The sequence below is a fragment of the Bombina bombina genome, chromosome 4 (assembly GCF_027579735.1).
Source record: "Bombina bombina isolate aBomBom1 chromosome 4, aBomBom1.pri, whole genome shotgun sequence".
NCBI lineage: Eukaryota > Metazoa > Chordata > Amphibia > Anura > Bombinatoridae > Bombina > Bombina bombina.
The window spans coordinates 993,435,538-993,454,002 of NC_069502.1; the positions used below are offsets into that span (position 1 = coordinate 993,435,538).

Below are 18,465 nucleotides of genomic sequence, written 5' to 3' on the forward strand. Positions count from 1 at the left end.
GGAAGAAGTGCAAACGGAGGAAATAGGTATGCTAGACTGAAGGTCCAAGAAACCGCTAGAGCATCTATCAGTTCCGCCTGGGGGTCCCTGGACCTCGACCCGTATCTCGGGAGCTTGGCATTCTGTTGAGATGCCATGAGATCCAATCCCGGCTGACCCCACTTGAGAATCAGGCTGGAGAACACTTCCGGATGAAGTTCCCACTCCCCCGGATGAAAGGTCTGCCTGCTCAGGAAGTCCGCCTCCCAGTTGTCTACCCCTGGGATGTGGATCACCGACAGGCAGCAAGAATGGGCTTCCACCCACTGAATTATCTTGGATACCTCTGTCATAGCTAAGGAACTACTCGTTCCTCCCTGATGATTGAAGTTATGTTGTCCGACTGGAACCTGACAAACTGAACCGAGGCTAACTGAGGCCAGGCCAAAAAAGCATTGAAGATCGCTCTCAGCTCCAGGATGTTTACAGGAAGAACAGACTCTGACTGAGTCCAAACTCCCTGAGCTTTTAAGGAACCCCTGACTGCTCCCCACCCTAGAAGGCTGGCGTCCGTTGTCACAATCACCCAAGATGGTCTGCGAAAGCAGGTTCCCTGGGAGAGATGATCCAGAGACAACCACAATTGAAGAGAATCCCTTGTCTCCTGCTCTAGTAGTATTCAAGGAGACAGATTGGTATAATCCCTGTTCCATTGTCTGAGCATGCTTAACTGTAAAGGTTTGAGATGGAACAGAGTAAACGGGATGATGTCCACTGCCGCTACAATCAACCCGATTACTTACATACACTGAGCTACTGATGGCCCAGGGGTGGATTGAAGAACTTGACAAGTATTGATAATCTTTCATGGTTCCCAAGAAAGTTACCCTTGTATCTGGGACTAGGGAACTCTTTTCCAAATTTACCTTCCACCCGTGAGATCGCAGGAAGGATAGCACCATGTCCGTGTGGGATCTTGCTTGTTGTATTGATGGCGCCTGGACTAGAATATCGTCCAGATAGCATGCCACTGCAATGCCCCGTACCCGAAACACCGCCAACAGCAATCCTAGAACCATTGTGAAAAGGTACGCGTCCTTTAAATCCACAGTTGTCATAAATTGACCCTCTTGGATCAAAGGAAGAATGGAACAAATAGTTTCCATCTTGAAGGACGGTATTCTGAGAAATTTGTTTAGACTCTTGAGATCTAAAATTGGTCTGAAGGTTCCCTCTTTTTTGGGAACCACAAAGAGATTGGAATAAAATCCCTGACCCTGTTTCTGTACTGGAACTGGAACAATCACTCCCAGGTCTGAGAGGTCTTCTACACAGCATAAGAACACTTCTCTTTTTGTCTGGTCTGCAGCTAATCTTGAAAGCAGAAACCTGCCTCTGGGAGGAAAAGTTTTAAACTCCAGTTTGTTTCTTTTATCCTGAGGGTGAAGATGACCTTTACCTGCCATGATATCAGAGATAATTTCCGTCAAACCAGGTCCAAACAAGGTTTTCCCCCTTGTAAGGGATAGCTAGAAGTTTAGACTTTGAAGAAACATCCGCAAACCAAGGCTTTAACCATAGGGCTCTGCGGGCAAGAATTGAAAATTCCGAAATCTTAGCTCCCAACTTGAAGGGCACTGCTTGTGAGGGCGGTAAAATTTGGGACTCCTGGGGAGAAAGTTGCAGCACATATTGAACCTCATCATTAGACACCTGGACAACATCCGCTTTAGAAAAAGTTGGCTCAGAAAAAATCTTTTCCCTATATTTTAAAGTCCTCTCAATACATGAGGGACAAAGGGATTGGTGGTTCCACATTTGCCTCAAAACACAAGGAGCAGAAAACATCTTGCAAGGCCCCTTGGTCCATGCTTGTTCACAATTGACCAAATAGCCAATAAAATTTTTTTGATTTATCTAAAAAAATTTAAATGAAAAACCGTTACTGTCTCTTTAAATTTAAAACGGTTACTTTTTTCTTGCAAACTACAATTAAGTATACACCTCTGCTACTCTGCTGAGGTGCTCCTACCTGACTGGTACCCAGATAATCTTCCCCTGCATTCAGCTCTAGACGATCCGTTTAGCACTGCTGAAGAGGAATTTCATCTCCGGTCCTAGAAACACATGCTCTGCACGGACCATGCGTCTCTAGACCAGACATGATGAACTTCCTTTCTAATGTCTCCCAGACTGAAACGCAACTAAAGTGATGCGCAAATCAGTAGGATCCGCCCATCGTGGGCGTTAACATAAGTAGAGAACTATCCGTTTGTCATATTGCAAATAAAATGTGTACAACCACCAGAGCCATTAAATGAGTCTTTATGCAGCCCCAGTGCCTGCAAAGTAACGCTGTCATAAGTTCTCTCCACCCCAGGAGAGTTTACTGTGTCCCTAACAAAGTGCCATCTGCTTTACTGTGCCCTTTATGTTCAGTAATAGTGTGCTCACTTGTTTTCTGAGTCCCTTCTTTAATGTGCCCCAGAAAAATTAAAGTAGCACTTACCTCTGCTTCTCCCTGACAGCAAGGCAGCTCCCAGGCTTGAGAGGTCCTCTCCCTCACATCGACCTGTGGAGTATAACATGCTGAGTAACTCTTTACCTCAGACTAAAGAATATAGGGCAGCAAGAATACATGGGAGGCGCAGTGAGAATTATGTCCCACAAGTTCCCATTGCTCTAAAGCCACCAATGCTCTACTGAAGAGACTGATATGGACAACGGCTACACCCTAGGACAAAGCAGCACAATCTTGCACTACTTTAAAAATAATAAACCCTTGATCGAAGAATCTAATCTAACACCTCACTTTACAACTTCCTATCACTGACGTAGGCAAAGAGAATGACTGGGGTGGGAGGGAAGGGAGGAGCTATTTAACAGCTTTGCTGTGGTGCTCTTTGCTGCATCCTGCTGACCAGGAGGTGAATATCCCATTAGTAATTAAGATGATCCGTGGACTCATTGAGTCATAAAAAAGAAAGTGCATACGTCACTACTCACATTTTCACTCCTTTAATAGGCAGTTAGCTCCTTTATCAATCTAACAGTCAGTAACTGAAACATATGCTTGTAAAAATGCTTCTCATTTGCTCACCAGCTACATTCTCATCTGGAGTAGCACAGGCTTATAACACATTAAATTAAAGGGACAGTCTAGTAAAATGAAACTTTCATGATTCAGATAGGGCATACAATTGTAAATAACTTTCCAATTTACTTTTATCATCAAATTTGCTTTGTTCTCTTGGTATTCTTTGTTGAAAGCTAAACCTAAGTAGTTTCCTATGCTAATTTCTAAGCCCATGAAGGCTGCCTCTTATCTCAGTGCATTTTGAAACTTTTTCAAAGGTAGTCAGCGCTAGTTCATGTGTGCTAAATAGATACAATTGTGCTCATTCCTGTGGAGTTATTTGAGTCAGCATTGATTGACTAATATGCAAGTCTGTCAAAAGCATTGAGATAAGGGGCAGTCTGCAGAGGCTTATATACAAGGAAATCACAGACATAAAAGTGTTTGTTATGCAAAACTAGGGAATGGGTACTAAAGGGATAATCTATCTATTTAAAGGGACACTGAACTCAAGTTGTTTTTCTTTCGCGATTCAGATAGAGCATGCAATTTTAAGCAACTTTCTAATTTACTCCTATTATAAATTTTTCTTCGTTCTTTTGCTATCTTTATTTGAAAAAGAAGGCATCTAAGCTTTTTTTTACGTTCAGAACTCTGGACAGCACTTTTTTATTGGTGGATGAATTTATCCACCAATCAGCAAGGACAACCCAGGTTATTCCCTAAAAATGGGCCAGCATCTAAACTTACATTCTTGCATTTCAAATAAAGATACCAAGAGAATGAAGACAATTTGATAATAGGAGTAAATTAGAACGTTGCTTAAAGTTTAATGCTCTATCTGAATCACGAAAGAAAAAAATTGGGTTCAGTGTCCCTTTAAACAATAACAATTCTGAAGTAAATAATAATAATAAATTATTTATGAAGTAAATAATAATATCAAATGAAATAGTTTAATACTAGAATGCACACTGAGTATTAATATTGTAAATAAAAAAAAATAAAAAAATACATTTATAAAATCTCAAAGTGTACTTACGTTTCAGTATCGGAAACCAATGACTCATTATTACAGACATCATTAAATGTGTGAAGTTGGTTCTATGCACAAAAGAAAAAGAATATGAGACACAATCATACAAATAAATATTGATCATTAATATGTCTAACAGTAGCATTATGAAAACCATTAACAAAATTATATACGGCCAGCCGGGTGGTTGCAGTGTTATACTTTCAATATTCTAACATTTTCTGCTATCCAAAGCACAAAATAATTGCATAATTTAAAAAGGACAGTAAACATTGAGAAAGCAGCAATTTGCCTTGTGTGGAAGCGCCGCTACATGTAGTTCAATCGCCCAATCGGGCTCGCTGTGATTAAACAGTGACACGCCATTTGAAAAAACAGCCGCACAGAAGAGCATAGCTTCAAACTAGAGCACTGGTTTTTGAACCTGTCCTCAGGCCTTCCTAACAGGCTTGATTTTGAGGATATCTGAACTGGAACACAGGTGAGATAATCAGCTTAGTAAACATGGTTAGTTTACCTCCTCTCATCCAAGGTAATCCTAAAAACCTGGCCTGTTGGGGAGGCCTGAGGACAGGTTTGAAAACCAGTGCACTAGAGGCGAGTACTGTATAGTTTTAGGTGACAAATTAGGCGCTTTTTTTTAAAAAAACAAAAGGCTATCCTCAAGTTACATAGTGCAGAACTATGTAACATTTTTCCAAACGTTGATTGTCCTGTTAACATACATTAAGTTAAAGGGGCACTGAACCCAAAAAATTAAAGGGGCACTGAACCCAAAAAAAAAAAATATTGTTCTCTTGATATTGTTATTTGAAAAAGAAGGCATATAAGCTTTTTTTGGTTCAGACCTCTGGACAGCACTTTATTGGCAAATTAATTTATCCACCAATCAGCAAGGACAACCTAAGTTGTTCACCAAAAATGGGCAGGCATCTAAACTTACATTCTTGCATTTCAAACAAAGATATCAAGAGAAAATTTGAAAATAGGAGTAAATTAGAATGTTTCTTAAAATGCAATGCTCTATCTGAATTACAAAAGAAAAAAAATTGGGTTCAGTGTCCCTTTAATGAAAATGTGTGCAATAAACAATGAAACATTTGAATATTATCTCATTCTAGCTTAATATTGGCAAAATTTTAGCAGAGTGGTCAGTAAAATCAATTAACACAGTAATCCCATTTGACTGTTTATAATTCATTTCAATCCATTAAAGTGAAAGTCAATCCTAACGCTAGGATTGGCCATTGGAACAAATAACAGAATTTATGTTTACCTGATAAATTACTTTCTCCAACGGTGTGTCCGGTCCACGGCGTCATCCTTACTTGTGGGATATTCTCTTCCCCAACAGGAAATGGCAAAGAGCCCAGCAAAGCTGGTCACATGATCCCTCCTAGGCTCCGCCTACCCCAGTCATTCAACCGACGTTAAGGAGGAATATTTGCATAGGAGAAACCATATGATACCGTGGTGACTGTAGTTAAAGAAAATAAATTATCAGACCTGATTAAAAAACCAGGGCGGGCCGTGGACCGGACACACCGTTGGAGAAAGTAATTTATCAGGTAAACATAAATTCTGTTTTCTCCAACATAGGTGTGTCCGGTCCACGGCGTCATCCTTACTTGTGGGAACCAATACCAAAGCTTTAGGACACGGATGATGGGAGGGAGCAAATCAGGTCACCTAGATGGAAGGCACCACGGCTTGCAAAACCTTTCTCCCAAAAATAGCCTCAGAAGAAGCAAAAGTATCAAACTTGTAAAATTTGGTAAAAGTGTGCAGTGAAGACCAAGTCGCTGCCCTACATATCTGATCAACAGAAGCCTCGTTCTTGAAGGCCCATGTGGAAGCCACAGCCCTAGTGGAATGAGCTGTGATTCTTTCGGGAGGCTGCCGTCCGGCAGTCTCGTAAGCCAATCTGATGATGCTTTTAATCCAAAAAGAGAGAGAGGTAGAAGTTGCTTTTTGACCTCTCCTTTTACCGGAATAAACAACAAACAAGGAAGATGTTTGTCTAAAATCCTTTGTAGCATCTAAATAGAATTTTAGAGCGCGAACAACATCCAAATTGTGCAACAAACGTTCCTTCTTCGAAACTGGTTTCGGACACAGAGAAGGTACGATAATCTCCTGGTTAATGTTTTTGTTAGAAACAACTTTTGGAAGAAAACCAGGTTTAGTACGTAAAACCACCTTATCTGCATGGAACACCAGATAAGGAGGAGAACACTGCAGAGCAGATAATTCTGAAACTCTTCTAGCAGAAGAAATTGCAACCAAAAACAAAACTTTCCAAGATAATAACTTAATATCAACGGAATGTAAGGGTTCAAACGGAACCCCCTGAAGAACTGAAAGAACTAAGTTGAGACTCCAAGGAGGAGTCAAAGGTTTGTAAACAGGCTTGATTCTAACCAGAGCCTGAACAAAGGCTTGAACATCTGGCACAGCTGCCAGCTTTTTGTGAAGTAACACAGACAAGGCAGAAATCTGTCCCTTCAGGGAACTTGCAGATAATCCTTTTTCCAATCCTTCTTGAAGGAAGGATAGAATCTTAGGAATCTTAACCTTGTCCCAAGGGAATCCTTTAGATTCACACCAACAGATATATTTTTTCCAAATTTTGTGGTAAATCTTTCTAGTTACAGGCTTTCTGGCCTGAACAAGAGTATCGATAACAGAATCTGAGAACCCTCGCTTCGATAAGATCAAGCGTTCAATCTCCAAGCAGTCAGCTGGAGTGAGACCAGATTCGGATGTTCGAACTGACCTTGAACAAGAAGGTCTCGTCTCAAAGGTAGCTTCCATGGTGGAGCCGATGACATATTCACCAGATCTGCATACCAAGTCCTGCGTGGCCACGCAGGAGCTATCAAGATCACCGACGCCCTTTCCTGATTGATCCTGGCTACCAGCCTGGGGATGAGAGGAAACGGCGGGAATACATAAGCTAGTTTGAAGGTCCAAGGTGCTACTAGTGCATCCACTAGAGCCGCCTTGGGATCCCTGGATCTGGACCCGTAGCAAGGAACTTTGAAGTTCTGACGAGAGGCCATCAGATCCATGTCTGGAATGCCCCACAGTTGAGTGACTTGGGCAAAGATTTCCGGATGGAGTTCCCACTCCCCCGGATGCAATGTCTGACGACTCAGAAAATCCGCTTCCCAATTTTCCACTCCTGGGATGTGGATAGCAGACAGGTGGCAGGAGTGAGACTCCGCCCATAGAATGATTTTGGTCACTTCTTCCATCGCCAGGGAACTCCTTGTTCCCCCCTGATGGTTGATGTACGCAACAGTTGTCATGTTGTCTGATTGAAACCGTATGAACTTGGCCCTCGCTAGCTGAGGCCAAGCCTTGAGAGCATTGAATATCGCTCTCAGTTCCAGAATATTTATCGGTAGAAGAGATTCTTCCCGAGACCAAAGACCCTGAGCTTTCAGGGATCCCCAGACCGCGCCCCAGCCCATCAGACTGGCGTCGGTCGTGACAATGACCCACTCTGGTCTGCGGAAGGTCATCCCTTGTGACAGGTTGTCCAGGGACAGCCACCAACGGAGTGAGTCTCTGGTCCTCTGATTTACTTGTATCCTCGGAGACAAGTTTGTATAGTCCCCATTCCACTGACTGAGCATGCACAGTTGTAATGGTCTTAGATGAATGCGCGCAAAAGGAACTATGTCCATCGCCGCTACCATCAAACCTATCACTTCCATGCACTGCGCTATGGAAGGAAGAGGAACGGAATGAAGTATCTGACAAGAGTCTAGAAGTTTTGTTTTTCTGGCCTCTGTCAGAAAAATCCTCATTTCTAAGGAGTCTATTATTGTTCCCAAGAAGGGAACCCTTGTTGACGGAGATAGAGAACTCTTTTCCACGTTCACTTTCCATCCATGAGATCTGAGAAAGGCCAGGACGGTGTCCGTGTGAGCCTTTGCTTGAGGAAGGGACGACGCTTGAATCAGAATGTCGTCCAAGTAAGGTACTACAGCAATGCCCCTTGGTCTTAGCACAGCTAGAAGGGACCCTAGTACCTTTGTGAAAATCCTTGGAGCAGTGGCTAATCCGAAAGGAAGCGCCACGAACTGGTAATGCTTGTCCAGGAATGCGAACCTTAGGAACCGATGATGTTCCTTGTGGATAGGAATATGTAGATACGCATCCTTTAAATCCACCGTGGTCATGAATTGACCTTCCTGGATGGAAGGAAGAATTTTTCGAATGGTTTCCATTTTGAACGATGGAACCTTGAGAAACTTGTTTAAGATCTTGAGATCTAAGATTGGTCTGAACGTTCCCTCTTTTTTGGGAACTATGAACAGATTGGAGTAGAACCCCATCCCTTGTTCTCCTAATGGAACAGGATGAATCACTCCCATTTTTAACAGGTCTTCTACACAATGTAAGAATGCCTGTCTCTTTATATGGTCTGAAGACAATTGAGACCTGTGGAACCTCCCCCTTGGGGGAAGCCCCTTGAATTCCAGAAGATAACCTTGGGAGACTATTTCTAGCGCCCAAGGATCCAGAACATCTCTTGCCCAAGCCTGAGCGAAGAGAGAGAGTCTGCCCCCCACCAGATCCGGTCCCGGATCGGGGGCCAACATTTCATGCTGTCTTGGTAGCAGTGGCAGGTTTCTTGGCCTGCTTTCCCTTGTGCCAGCCTTGCATTGGTCTCCAAGCTGGCTTGGCTTGAGAAGTATTACCCTCTTGCTTAGAGGACGTAGCACTTTGGGCTGGTCCGTTTCTACGAAAGGGACGAAAATTAGGTTTATTTTTGGCCTTGAAAGGCCGATCCTGAGGAAGGGCGTGGCCCTTACCCCCAGTGATATCAGAGATAATCTCTTTCAAGTCAGGGCCAAACAGCGTTTTCCCCTTGAAAGGAATGTTAAGTAGCTTGTTCTTGGAAGACGCATCAGCTGACCAAGATTTCAACCAAAGCGCTCTGCGCGCCACAATAGCAAACCCAGAATTCTTAGCCGCTAACCTAGCCAATTGCAAAGTGGCGTCTAGGGTGAAAGAATTAGCCAATTTGAGAGCATTGATTCTGTCCATAATCTCCTCATAAGGAGGAGAATCACTATCGACCGCCTTTACCAGCTCATCGAACCAGAAACACGCGGCTGTAGCGACAGGGACAATGCATGAAATTGGTTGTAGAAGGTAACCCTGCTGAACAAACATCTTTTTAAGTAAACCTTCTAATTTTTTATCCATAGGATCTTTGAAAGCACAACTATCTTCTATGGGTATAGTGGTGCGTTTGTTTAAAGTGGAAACCGCTCCCTCGACCTTGGGGACTGTCTGCCATAAGTCCTTTCTGGGGTCGACCATAGGAAACAATTTTTTAAATATGGGGGGAGGGACGAAAGGAATACCGGGCCTTTCCCATTCTTTATTTACAATGTCCGCCACCCGCTTGGGTATAGGAAATGCTTCTGGGAGCCCCGGGACCTCTAGGAACTTGTCCATTTTACATAGTTTCTCTGGGATGACCAACTTGTCACAATCATCCAGAGTGGATAATACCTCCTTAAGCAGAATGCGGAGATGTTCCAACTTAAATTTAAACGTAATCACATCAGGTTCAGCTTGTTGAGAAATGTTCCCTGAATCAGTAATTTCTCCCTCAGACAAACCCTCCCTGGCCCCATCAGACTGGTTTAGGGGCCCTTCAGAACCATTATTATCAGCGTCGTCATGCTCTTCAGTATCTAAAACAGAGCAGTCGCGCTTACGCTGATAAGTGTGCATTTTGGCTAAAATGTTTTTGACAGAATCATCCATTACAGCCGTTAATTGTTGCATAGTAAGGAGTATTGGCGCGCTAGATGTACTAGGGGCCTCCTGAGTGGGCAAGACTCGTGTAGACGAAGGAGGGAATGATGCAGTACCATGCTTACTCCCCTCACTTGAGGAATCATCTTGGGCATCATTGTCATTGTCACATAAATCACATTTATTTAAATGAGAAGGAACTCTGGCTTCCCCACATTCAGAACACAGTCTATCTGGTAGTTCAGACATGTTAAACAGGCATAAACTTGATAACAAAGTACAAAAAACGTTTTAAAATAAAACCGTTACTGTCACTTTAAATTTTAAACTGAACACACTTTATTACTGCAATTGCGAAAAAATATGAAGGAATTGTTCAAAATTCACCAAAATTTCACCACAGTGTCTTAAAGCCTTAAAAGTATTGCACACCAAATTTGGAAGCTTTAACCCTTAAAATAACGGAACCGGAGCCGTTTTTAACTTTAACCCCTTTACAGTCCCTGGTATCTGCTTTGCTGAGACCCAACCAAGCCCAAAGGGGAATACGATACCAAATGACGCCTTCAGAAAGTCTTTTCTATGTATCAGAGCTCCTCACACATGCGACTGCATGTCATGCCTCTCAAAAACAAGTGCGCAACACCGGCGCGAAAACGAGGCTCTGCCTATGATTTGGGAAAGCCCCTAAGAATAAGGTGTCTAAAACAGTGCCTGCCGATATAATCTTATCAAAATACCCAGATTAAATGATTCCTCAAGGCTAAATATGTGTTAATAATGAATCGATTTAGCCCAGAAAAAGTCTACAGTCTTAATAAGCCCTTGTGAAGCCCTTATTTACTATCTTAATAAACATGGCTTACCGGATCCCATAGGGAAAATGACAGCTTCCAGCATTACATCGTCTTGTTAGAATGTGTCATACCTCAAGCAGCAAGAGACTGCTCACTGTTCCCCCAACTGAAGTTAATTCCTCTCAACAGTCCTGTGTGGAACAGCCATGGATTTTAGTAACGGTTGCTAAAATCATTTTCCTCATACAAACAGAAATCTTCATCTCTTTTCTGTTTCTGAGTAAATAGTACATACCAGCACTATTTTAAAATAACAAACTCTTGATTGAATAATAAAAACTACAGTTAAACACTAAAAAACTCTAAGCCATCTCCGTGGAGATGTTGCCTGTACAACGGCAAAGAGAATGACTGGGGTAGGCGGAGCCTAGGAGGGATCATGTGACCAGCTTTGCTGGGCTCTTTGCCATTTCCTGTTGGGGAAGAGAATATCCCACAAGTAAGGATGACGCCGTGGACCGGACACACCTATGTTGGAGAAAAAGGGGACTTTCATACACAAAGTATAAAATACTTCATTCTGAAAGCTCCTTAACTTGTTTCACTGCAGAACGCTGTTTTGCTTGAGAGGTGAAATTTTCACCTCTTAGCCAATAGCCGAGCGGCAAATTCGGCTTGTCTCCATGTGACGCCGGATTTCCCGCATGCTATTTGCTAGGAGGTGGAAACATCATCTCTTAGCAAAATAGCGTCCTGCCGTGGGTATCATGTATGAAAGCCCCCTTTAGTTGTTTCAATGGCCAATCCTAGTGTTTGACAAACGCTAGGATTGACTTTCACTTTAAGCTTGATCTTTAAAAATAAAGTCAGTAGAAAAAAATAAAATAATGTAATTAATACTTTCTGGAATGTAGTTGCTGAACACAAACCAGAGGAAATTACACACACATCCAGTATACATAATTGTATGTCAAAAGTTCAATTCCATTCTGGCTGAGTTTGTAATACTTTATGAAAAAGGAAATTTATGCTTACCTGATAAATTAATTTCTTTTACGATATACCGAGTCCACGGGTTTCATCCTTTACTTGTGGGATATATTCCTCCTGCTAACAGGAAGTGGTAAAGAGCACCACAGCAGAGCTGCTATATAGCTCCTCCCTTAACTCCTCCCCCCAGTCATTCGACCAAAGGTATAGGAAGAGAAAGGGAAAGAACTAACAAGGAGCAGAGGTGACTTAAGTTTATAAAAAAATAAATCCTATCTCAAAATAACAGGGAGGGCCGTGGACTCGGTATATCGTAAAAGAAATTAATTTATCAGGTAAGCATAAATTTACTTTTCTTTTACAAGATATACCGAGTCCACGGGTTTCATCCTATACTTGTGGGATACCAATACCAAAGCTTTAGGACACGGATGAAAGGGAGGGATAAGACAGGAACCTAAACGGAAGGCACCACTGCTTGAAGCACCTTTCTCCCAAAAATAGCCTCAGAAGAAGCAAAAGTATCAAATTTGGAAAATTTGGAAAAAGTATGAAGTGAGGACCAAGTCGCAGCCTTACAAATCTGTTCAACAGAAGCATCATTTTTAAAAGCCCAAGTGGAAGCCACAGCTCTAGTGGAATGAGCCGTAATTTTTTCATCGGGCTGCTGTCCAGCAGTCTCATATGCCAGGCGGATGATGCTTCTCAGACAAAAAGAGAGGTAGCAGTAGCTTTTTGACCCCTACGATTCCCAGAATAAGCAACAAACAGGGAAGATGTTTGACGGAAATCCTTGGTCGCTTGTAAATAAAATTATAAAGAGCAAACCACATCCAAATTAAGTAACAAACATTCCTTCTTAGGGGAAGGATTAGGACACAAGGAAGGAACCAAAATTTCCTGATTAATATTCTTATTTGAAAAAACCTTAGCAAGGAATCAAGGTTTAGTACACAAAACCACCTGATCAGAATGAAATATAAGATAAGGGGAATTACATTGTAATGCAGAAAACTCAAAAACTCTTTGAGCCGAAGAAATAGCTACTAAAAACAAAACTTTCCAAGATAACAGTTTAATATCTATGGAATGCATGGGTTCAAACGGAACCCCTTGAAGAACATTAAGAACTAAATTCAAGCTCCATGGCGGAGCAATTGCTTTAAACACAGGCTTAATTCTGATTAAAGTCTGACAAAAAGCCTGAACATCTGGGACATCTGCCAGACGCTTGTGAAGCAAAATTGACAAAGCAGAAATTTGTCCCTTCAAGGAACTAGCTGATAATCCCTTCTCCAATCCTTCTTGGAGAAAAGACAAAATCCTAGGAATCCTAATCTTACTCCATGAGTAACCCTTGGATTCACACCAATAAAGATATTTACTCCATATCTTATGGTAAATTTTTCTAGTAACCGGCTTGCGAGCCTGAATCAGTATCAATGACCGGCTCAGAGAAACCCCGCTTAGATAAAATCAAGCGTTCAATCTCCAAGCAGTCAGCTGCAGAGAAGTTAGATTCGGATGTTGGAAAGGACCTTGAATGAGAAGGTCCTTTCTCAATGGCAGTCTCCACGGTGGTAGAGACGACATGTCCACTAGATCTGCATACCAGGCGCTATTAGAATTACTGAAGCCCTCTCCTGTTTGATTCTGGCAATCACACAAGGAAGGAGAGGAAAAGGTGGAAACACATAAGCCAGGTTGAACGACCAAGGTGCTGCTAGAGCATCTATCAGTACAGCCTGGGGATCCCTTGACCTGGACCCGTAACATGGAAGTTTGGCATTCTGTCGAGATGCCATCAGATCCAATTCCGGTGTGCCCTATTGATGAATCAAGGTTGCAAACACCTCCAGATGAAGTTCCCACCCCCCTGGATGAAAAGTCTGACGACTTAGAAAATCCACTTCCCAGTTTTCTACTCCTGGGATATAGATCGCAGACAGATGGCAAGAGTGAGGCACCGCCCATCGAATTATCTTTGATACTTCTATCATCGCTAGAGAACTCCTTGTTCCCCCATGATGATTGATATATGCCACAGTCGTGAAATTGTCCGACTGGAATCTTATGAATTTGGCCGAAGCCAACTGAGGCCACGCCAGCAGCGCGTTGAATATCGCTCTCAGTTCCAGAATATTGATTGGCAATTGAGACTCCACCTGAGTCCACACACCCTGAGCCTTCAGGGAATTCCAGACTGCACCCCAGCCCAGGAGACTGGCTTCTGTCGTTACTATTACCCAAGATGGCTTGGGGAAGCACATCCCTTGGGACAGATTGTCCTGTGACAACCACAACCGAAGAGAGTCTCTGGTCTCTTAGTCTAGATTTATCTGAGGAGATAAATTCGCATTATCCCCATTCCACTGACTGAGCATGCACAGTTGTAGTGGTCTGAGATGAAAGCGAGCAAACGGGATGATATCCATTGCTACTACCATTAGTCCGATGACCTCTATACACTGAGCCACTGATGGCCGATGAATGGACTGCAGAGCTCGGCAAGTATTTAGAATCTTTGATTTTCTGACATCTGTCGGAAATATTTTCATGTTTACCGAGTCTATCAGAGTTCCCAGGAATGGAACTCTTGTCTGTGGAACTAGTGAACTTTTTTCTATATTAACTTTTTAACCGTGAGTTCTTAGAAATGATAACACGATGTCCGTGTGAGATGTGGACAGATGATAGGTTGACGCCTGGATCAAGATGTCGTCCAGATAGGGCGCCACCGCTATGCCTCGCGGCCTGAGAACCGCTAGAAGAGACCCTATAACCTTTGTGAAGATCCTGGGAGCCGTGGCCAACCCGAAGGGAAGGGCCACAAACTGGTAATGTTTGTCCTGAAATGCAAATCGCAGGAACCGATGATGATCCTTGTGGATAGGAATGTGAAGGTACGCATCCTTCAGGTCCACCGTGGTCATGTATTGACCCTTCTGGATCATTGGCAAAATTGTACGAATAGTCTCCATCTTGAACAATGGGACTCTGAGAAACTTGTTTAGACATTTGAGATCTAAAATCGGTCTGAAGGTTCCCTCTTTTTTTGGGAACCATGAAAAGGTTTGAATAGAACCCCTGCCCCTGTTCCAGATCTGGAACTGGGCAAATTACACCCATGGTGTAGAGGTCTTTTACACAGCGTAAGAACGCCTCTCTTTTTATCTGGTCTACAGACAATCGTGAACGATGAAATCTCCCCCTTGGGAGGAAGTCCTTGAATTCCAACTGATACCCCTGGGTCACAATTTCCAATGCCCAAGGACCCTGTACATCCCTTGCCCAAGCCTGAGCAAAGAGAGTCTGCCCCCTACTAGATCCAGTCCCGGATCGGGGGCTGCCCCTTCATGCTGTCTTGGTAGCAGCAGCGGACTTTTTAACTTGTTTACCCTTATTCCAGTCCTGGTTAGGTCTCCAGACCGCATTGGATTGAGCAATGTTCCCTTCCTGCTTAGTGGAGGAAGAGGAAGCGGAGGATGTTCCTTTAAAGTTTCGAAAGGAAGGAAAATTATTTTGTTTACTCCTCATCTTGAGGGGCTTGTCCTGAGGTAGGGTGTGACCCTTACCTCCAGTAATGTCAGAGATTATTTTCTTCAGCTCAGGCCCGAATAGGGTCTTACCTTTGAAGGGAATAGATAAAAGCTTAGATTTAGACGATACGTCAGCCGACCATGAATTTAGCTATAATGCTCTATGCGCTACAATGGCAAGGCCTGCGTTTTTCGCTGCTAATTTTGCAAGTTGAAAAGCAACATCAGTCATAAAAGAATTTGCTAGTTTAAGAGCCTTAATTCTGTCTAAAATGTCCTCTAAAGGTTTCTCAACCTTCAGAGACTCTTCCAGGGCGTCAAACCAAAAAGCAGCTGCAGTAGTTACTGGAACCATGCAGGCTATAGGCTGTTAGAGAAAACCCTGGTGAACAAATAGTTTCTTTAGAAGACCCTCTAAATTTTTATCCATAGGGTCTTTAAAAGCACAACTGTCCTCAATGGGTATAGTTGTACGTTTAGCTAAAGTAGATATAGCTCCCTCCACCTTGGGAACTAATTGCCAGGAGTCCCGAATGGTGTCAGATATGGGAAACATTTTCTTAAAATTAGGAGGGGGAGAAAACGGTATACCTTGTCTATCCCATTCCTTCCTAACAATTTCCGAAATTCTCTTAGGAACCGGAAAAACATTTTTCTGGGGGAATTGTGATAGGGTCACAATCATCCAGAGTCGCCAGAACCTCCCTGTGCAATAAGCGGAGGTGTTCTAATTTGAATTTAAAGGACATGACGTCCGAATCTGTCTGAGGTAATAAACTTCCTGACTCTGAAAGTTCTCCCTCAGACATAAAATCCTTAACCACCAAATCAGAACATAGTGAGGGTGCATCAGAAATAGCCACTAAGGCATCAGAGGGTTCAGTATTAACATTAATATCTGACCTATGGCATTTACCCTGCAAACCTGGCAGTTTGGATAATAACTCTGTAAGGGTAGTAGACATAACTGCAGCCATATCTTGCAAAGTAAAAGAAGTAGACGCACTAGAAGTACTTGGCGTCGCTTTTGCAGGCGTTAGAGGTTGAGACACTTGAGGAGAATTAGGTGGCATATCCTGGTTCTCTTCAGACTGAGAATCATCCTTAGGCACACTATCATTACCTAAAATATGATCTTTACAGTGTAGGGCCCTTTCAGTACAAGAAGGACACAATGTAAGAGGGGGTTCCACAATGGCTTCTAAACACATAGAACACTGACTTTCTTCATTGTCAGACATGTTGAACAGACTAGTAATAACAGCACAAGTCGTTAACAATCTTTATTATGTGAGAAAAACAATTTAGTAAAAAAACGTTACTGTACCTTTAAGGAAAAAACAAAATTTATGCTTACCTGATAAATTTCTTTCTCTTGTGGTGTATCCAGTCCACGGGTTCATCCATTACTTGTGGGATATTCTCCTTCCCAACAAGAAGTTGCAAGAGGACACCCACAGCAGAGCTGTCTATATAGCTTCTCCCCTAACTGCCACTACCAGTCATTCGACCGAAGACAAGCAAGAAAATAGGAGAAACTATAGGGTGCAGTGGTGACTGTAGTTTAAAAATAAAAAACACCTGCCTTAAAGTGACAGGGCGTGCCGTGGACTGGATACACCACAAGAGAAAGAAATTATAAGGTAAGCATGAATTTTGTTTTCTCTTGTAAGGTGTATCCAGTCCACGGGTTCATCCATTACTTGTGGGATACCAATACCAAAGCTTTAGGACACGGATGAAGGGAGGGACAAGGCAGGAAACTTAAACGGAAGACACCACTGCCTGCAAGACCTTTCTCCCACAAATAGCCTCCGAGGAAGCAAAAGTATTAAATTTGAAGAATTTAGAAAAAGTATGAAGCGAAGACCAAGTCGCCGCCTTACAAATCTGTTCAACAGAGGCCTCATTTTTAAAAGCCCATGTGGAAGCTACCGCTCTAGTGGAATGAGCTGTAATTCTTTCAGGAGGCTGCTGGCCAGCAGTCTCATAATCTAAACGGATTATGCTTCTCAGCCAAAAAGAAAGAAGCCTTTTGGCCTCTCCTCTGTCCAGAGTAGACAACAAACAATGCAGATGTTTGACGAAAATCCTTAGTAGCTTGTAAATAAAACTTTAAAGCACGAACCACGTCAAGATTGTGTAATAGACGTTCCTTCTTTGAAGAAGGATTAGGACACAGTGACGGAACAACAATCTCCTGATTGATATTCTTATTAGATACCACCTTAGGAAGAAACCCAGGTTTGGTACGCAAAACTACCTTATCTGCATGGAAGATCAGATAAGGGGAATCACACTGTAAGGCAGATAACTCAAACTCTTCGAGCCGAAGAGATAGCTACCAAAAACAGAACTTTCCAAGAAAAACCTTGATATCTATGGAATGCAGAGGTTCAAACGGAACCCCTTGAAGAACTTTAAGAACTAAATTTAAACTCCATGGCGGAGCAACAGGTTTAAACACAGGCTTGATTCTAACTAAAGCCTGACAAAACGCCTGAACATCTGGAACATCCGCCAGACGCTTGTGCAGAAGAATAGACAGAGCAGAAATCTGTCCCTTTAAGGAACTAGCTGACAATCCCTTCTCCAATCCTTCTTGGAGAAAGGATAATATCCTAGGAATCCTGACCTTACTCCATAAGTAACCCTTGGATTCACACCTATGAAGATATTTACACCATATCTTATGATAGATTTTCCTGGTGACAAGCTTTCGAGCCTGAATTAAGGTATCAATGATCGACTCGGAGAAACCACGTTTTGATAAAATCAAGTGTTCAATCTCCAAGCAGTCAGCCGCAGAGAAATTAGATTTGGATGTTTGAATGGACCTTGGAGTAGAAGGTCCTGCCTCAGCGGCAGAGTCCATGGTGGAAAGGATGACATGTCCACCAGATCTGCATACCAAGTCCTGCGTGGCCACGCAGGTGCTATCAAAATCACTGAAGCCCTCTCCTGCTTGATCTTGGCAATCAGACGAGGGAGGAGAGGAAATGGTGGGAATACATAAGCCAGGCTGAAGGACCAGCGCACTGCTAGAGCATCTATCAGCGCTGCCTGGGAATCCCTTGACCTGGACCCGTAACAAGGAAGCTTGGCGTTCTGACGAGACGCCATCAGATCCAGTTCTGGTTTGCCCCATAGTTGAATCAGCTGGGCAAAGACCTCTGGATGAAGCTCCCACTCCCCCGGATGAAAAGTCTGCCGACTTAGAAAATCCGCCTCCCAGTTCTCTACTCCTGGGATATGGATAGCTTA

The 18,465-nt window shown here is 42.8% G+C and overlaps 1 protein-coding gene across 3 annotated transcripts in view; it reads right to left on the reverse strand.

Moving 5' to 3' along the window:
• The window catches only part of USP34 (ubiquitin specific peptidase 34), a 1,226,195-nt gene that overhangs the window by 970,064 nt on the left and 237,666 nt on the right, over nt 1–18,465 (reverse strand). For all 3 annotated transcript variants that reach the window (XM_053712051.1, XM_053712050.1, XM_053712048.1), the window contains exon 8: nt 4,098–4,159. In XM_053712051.1, coding sequence (XP_053568026.1) covers nt 4,098–4,159 — 62 coding nt within the window. The remainder of the gene's footprint in view (nt 1–4,097; nt 4,160–18,465) is intronic.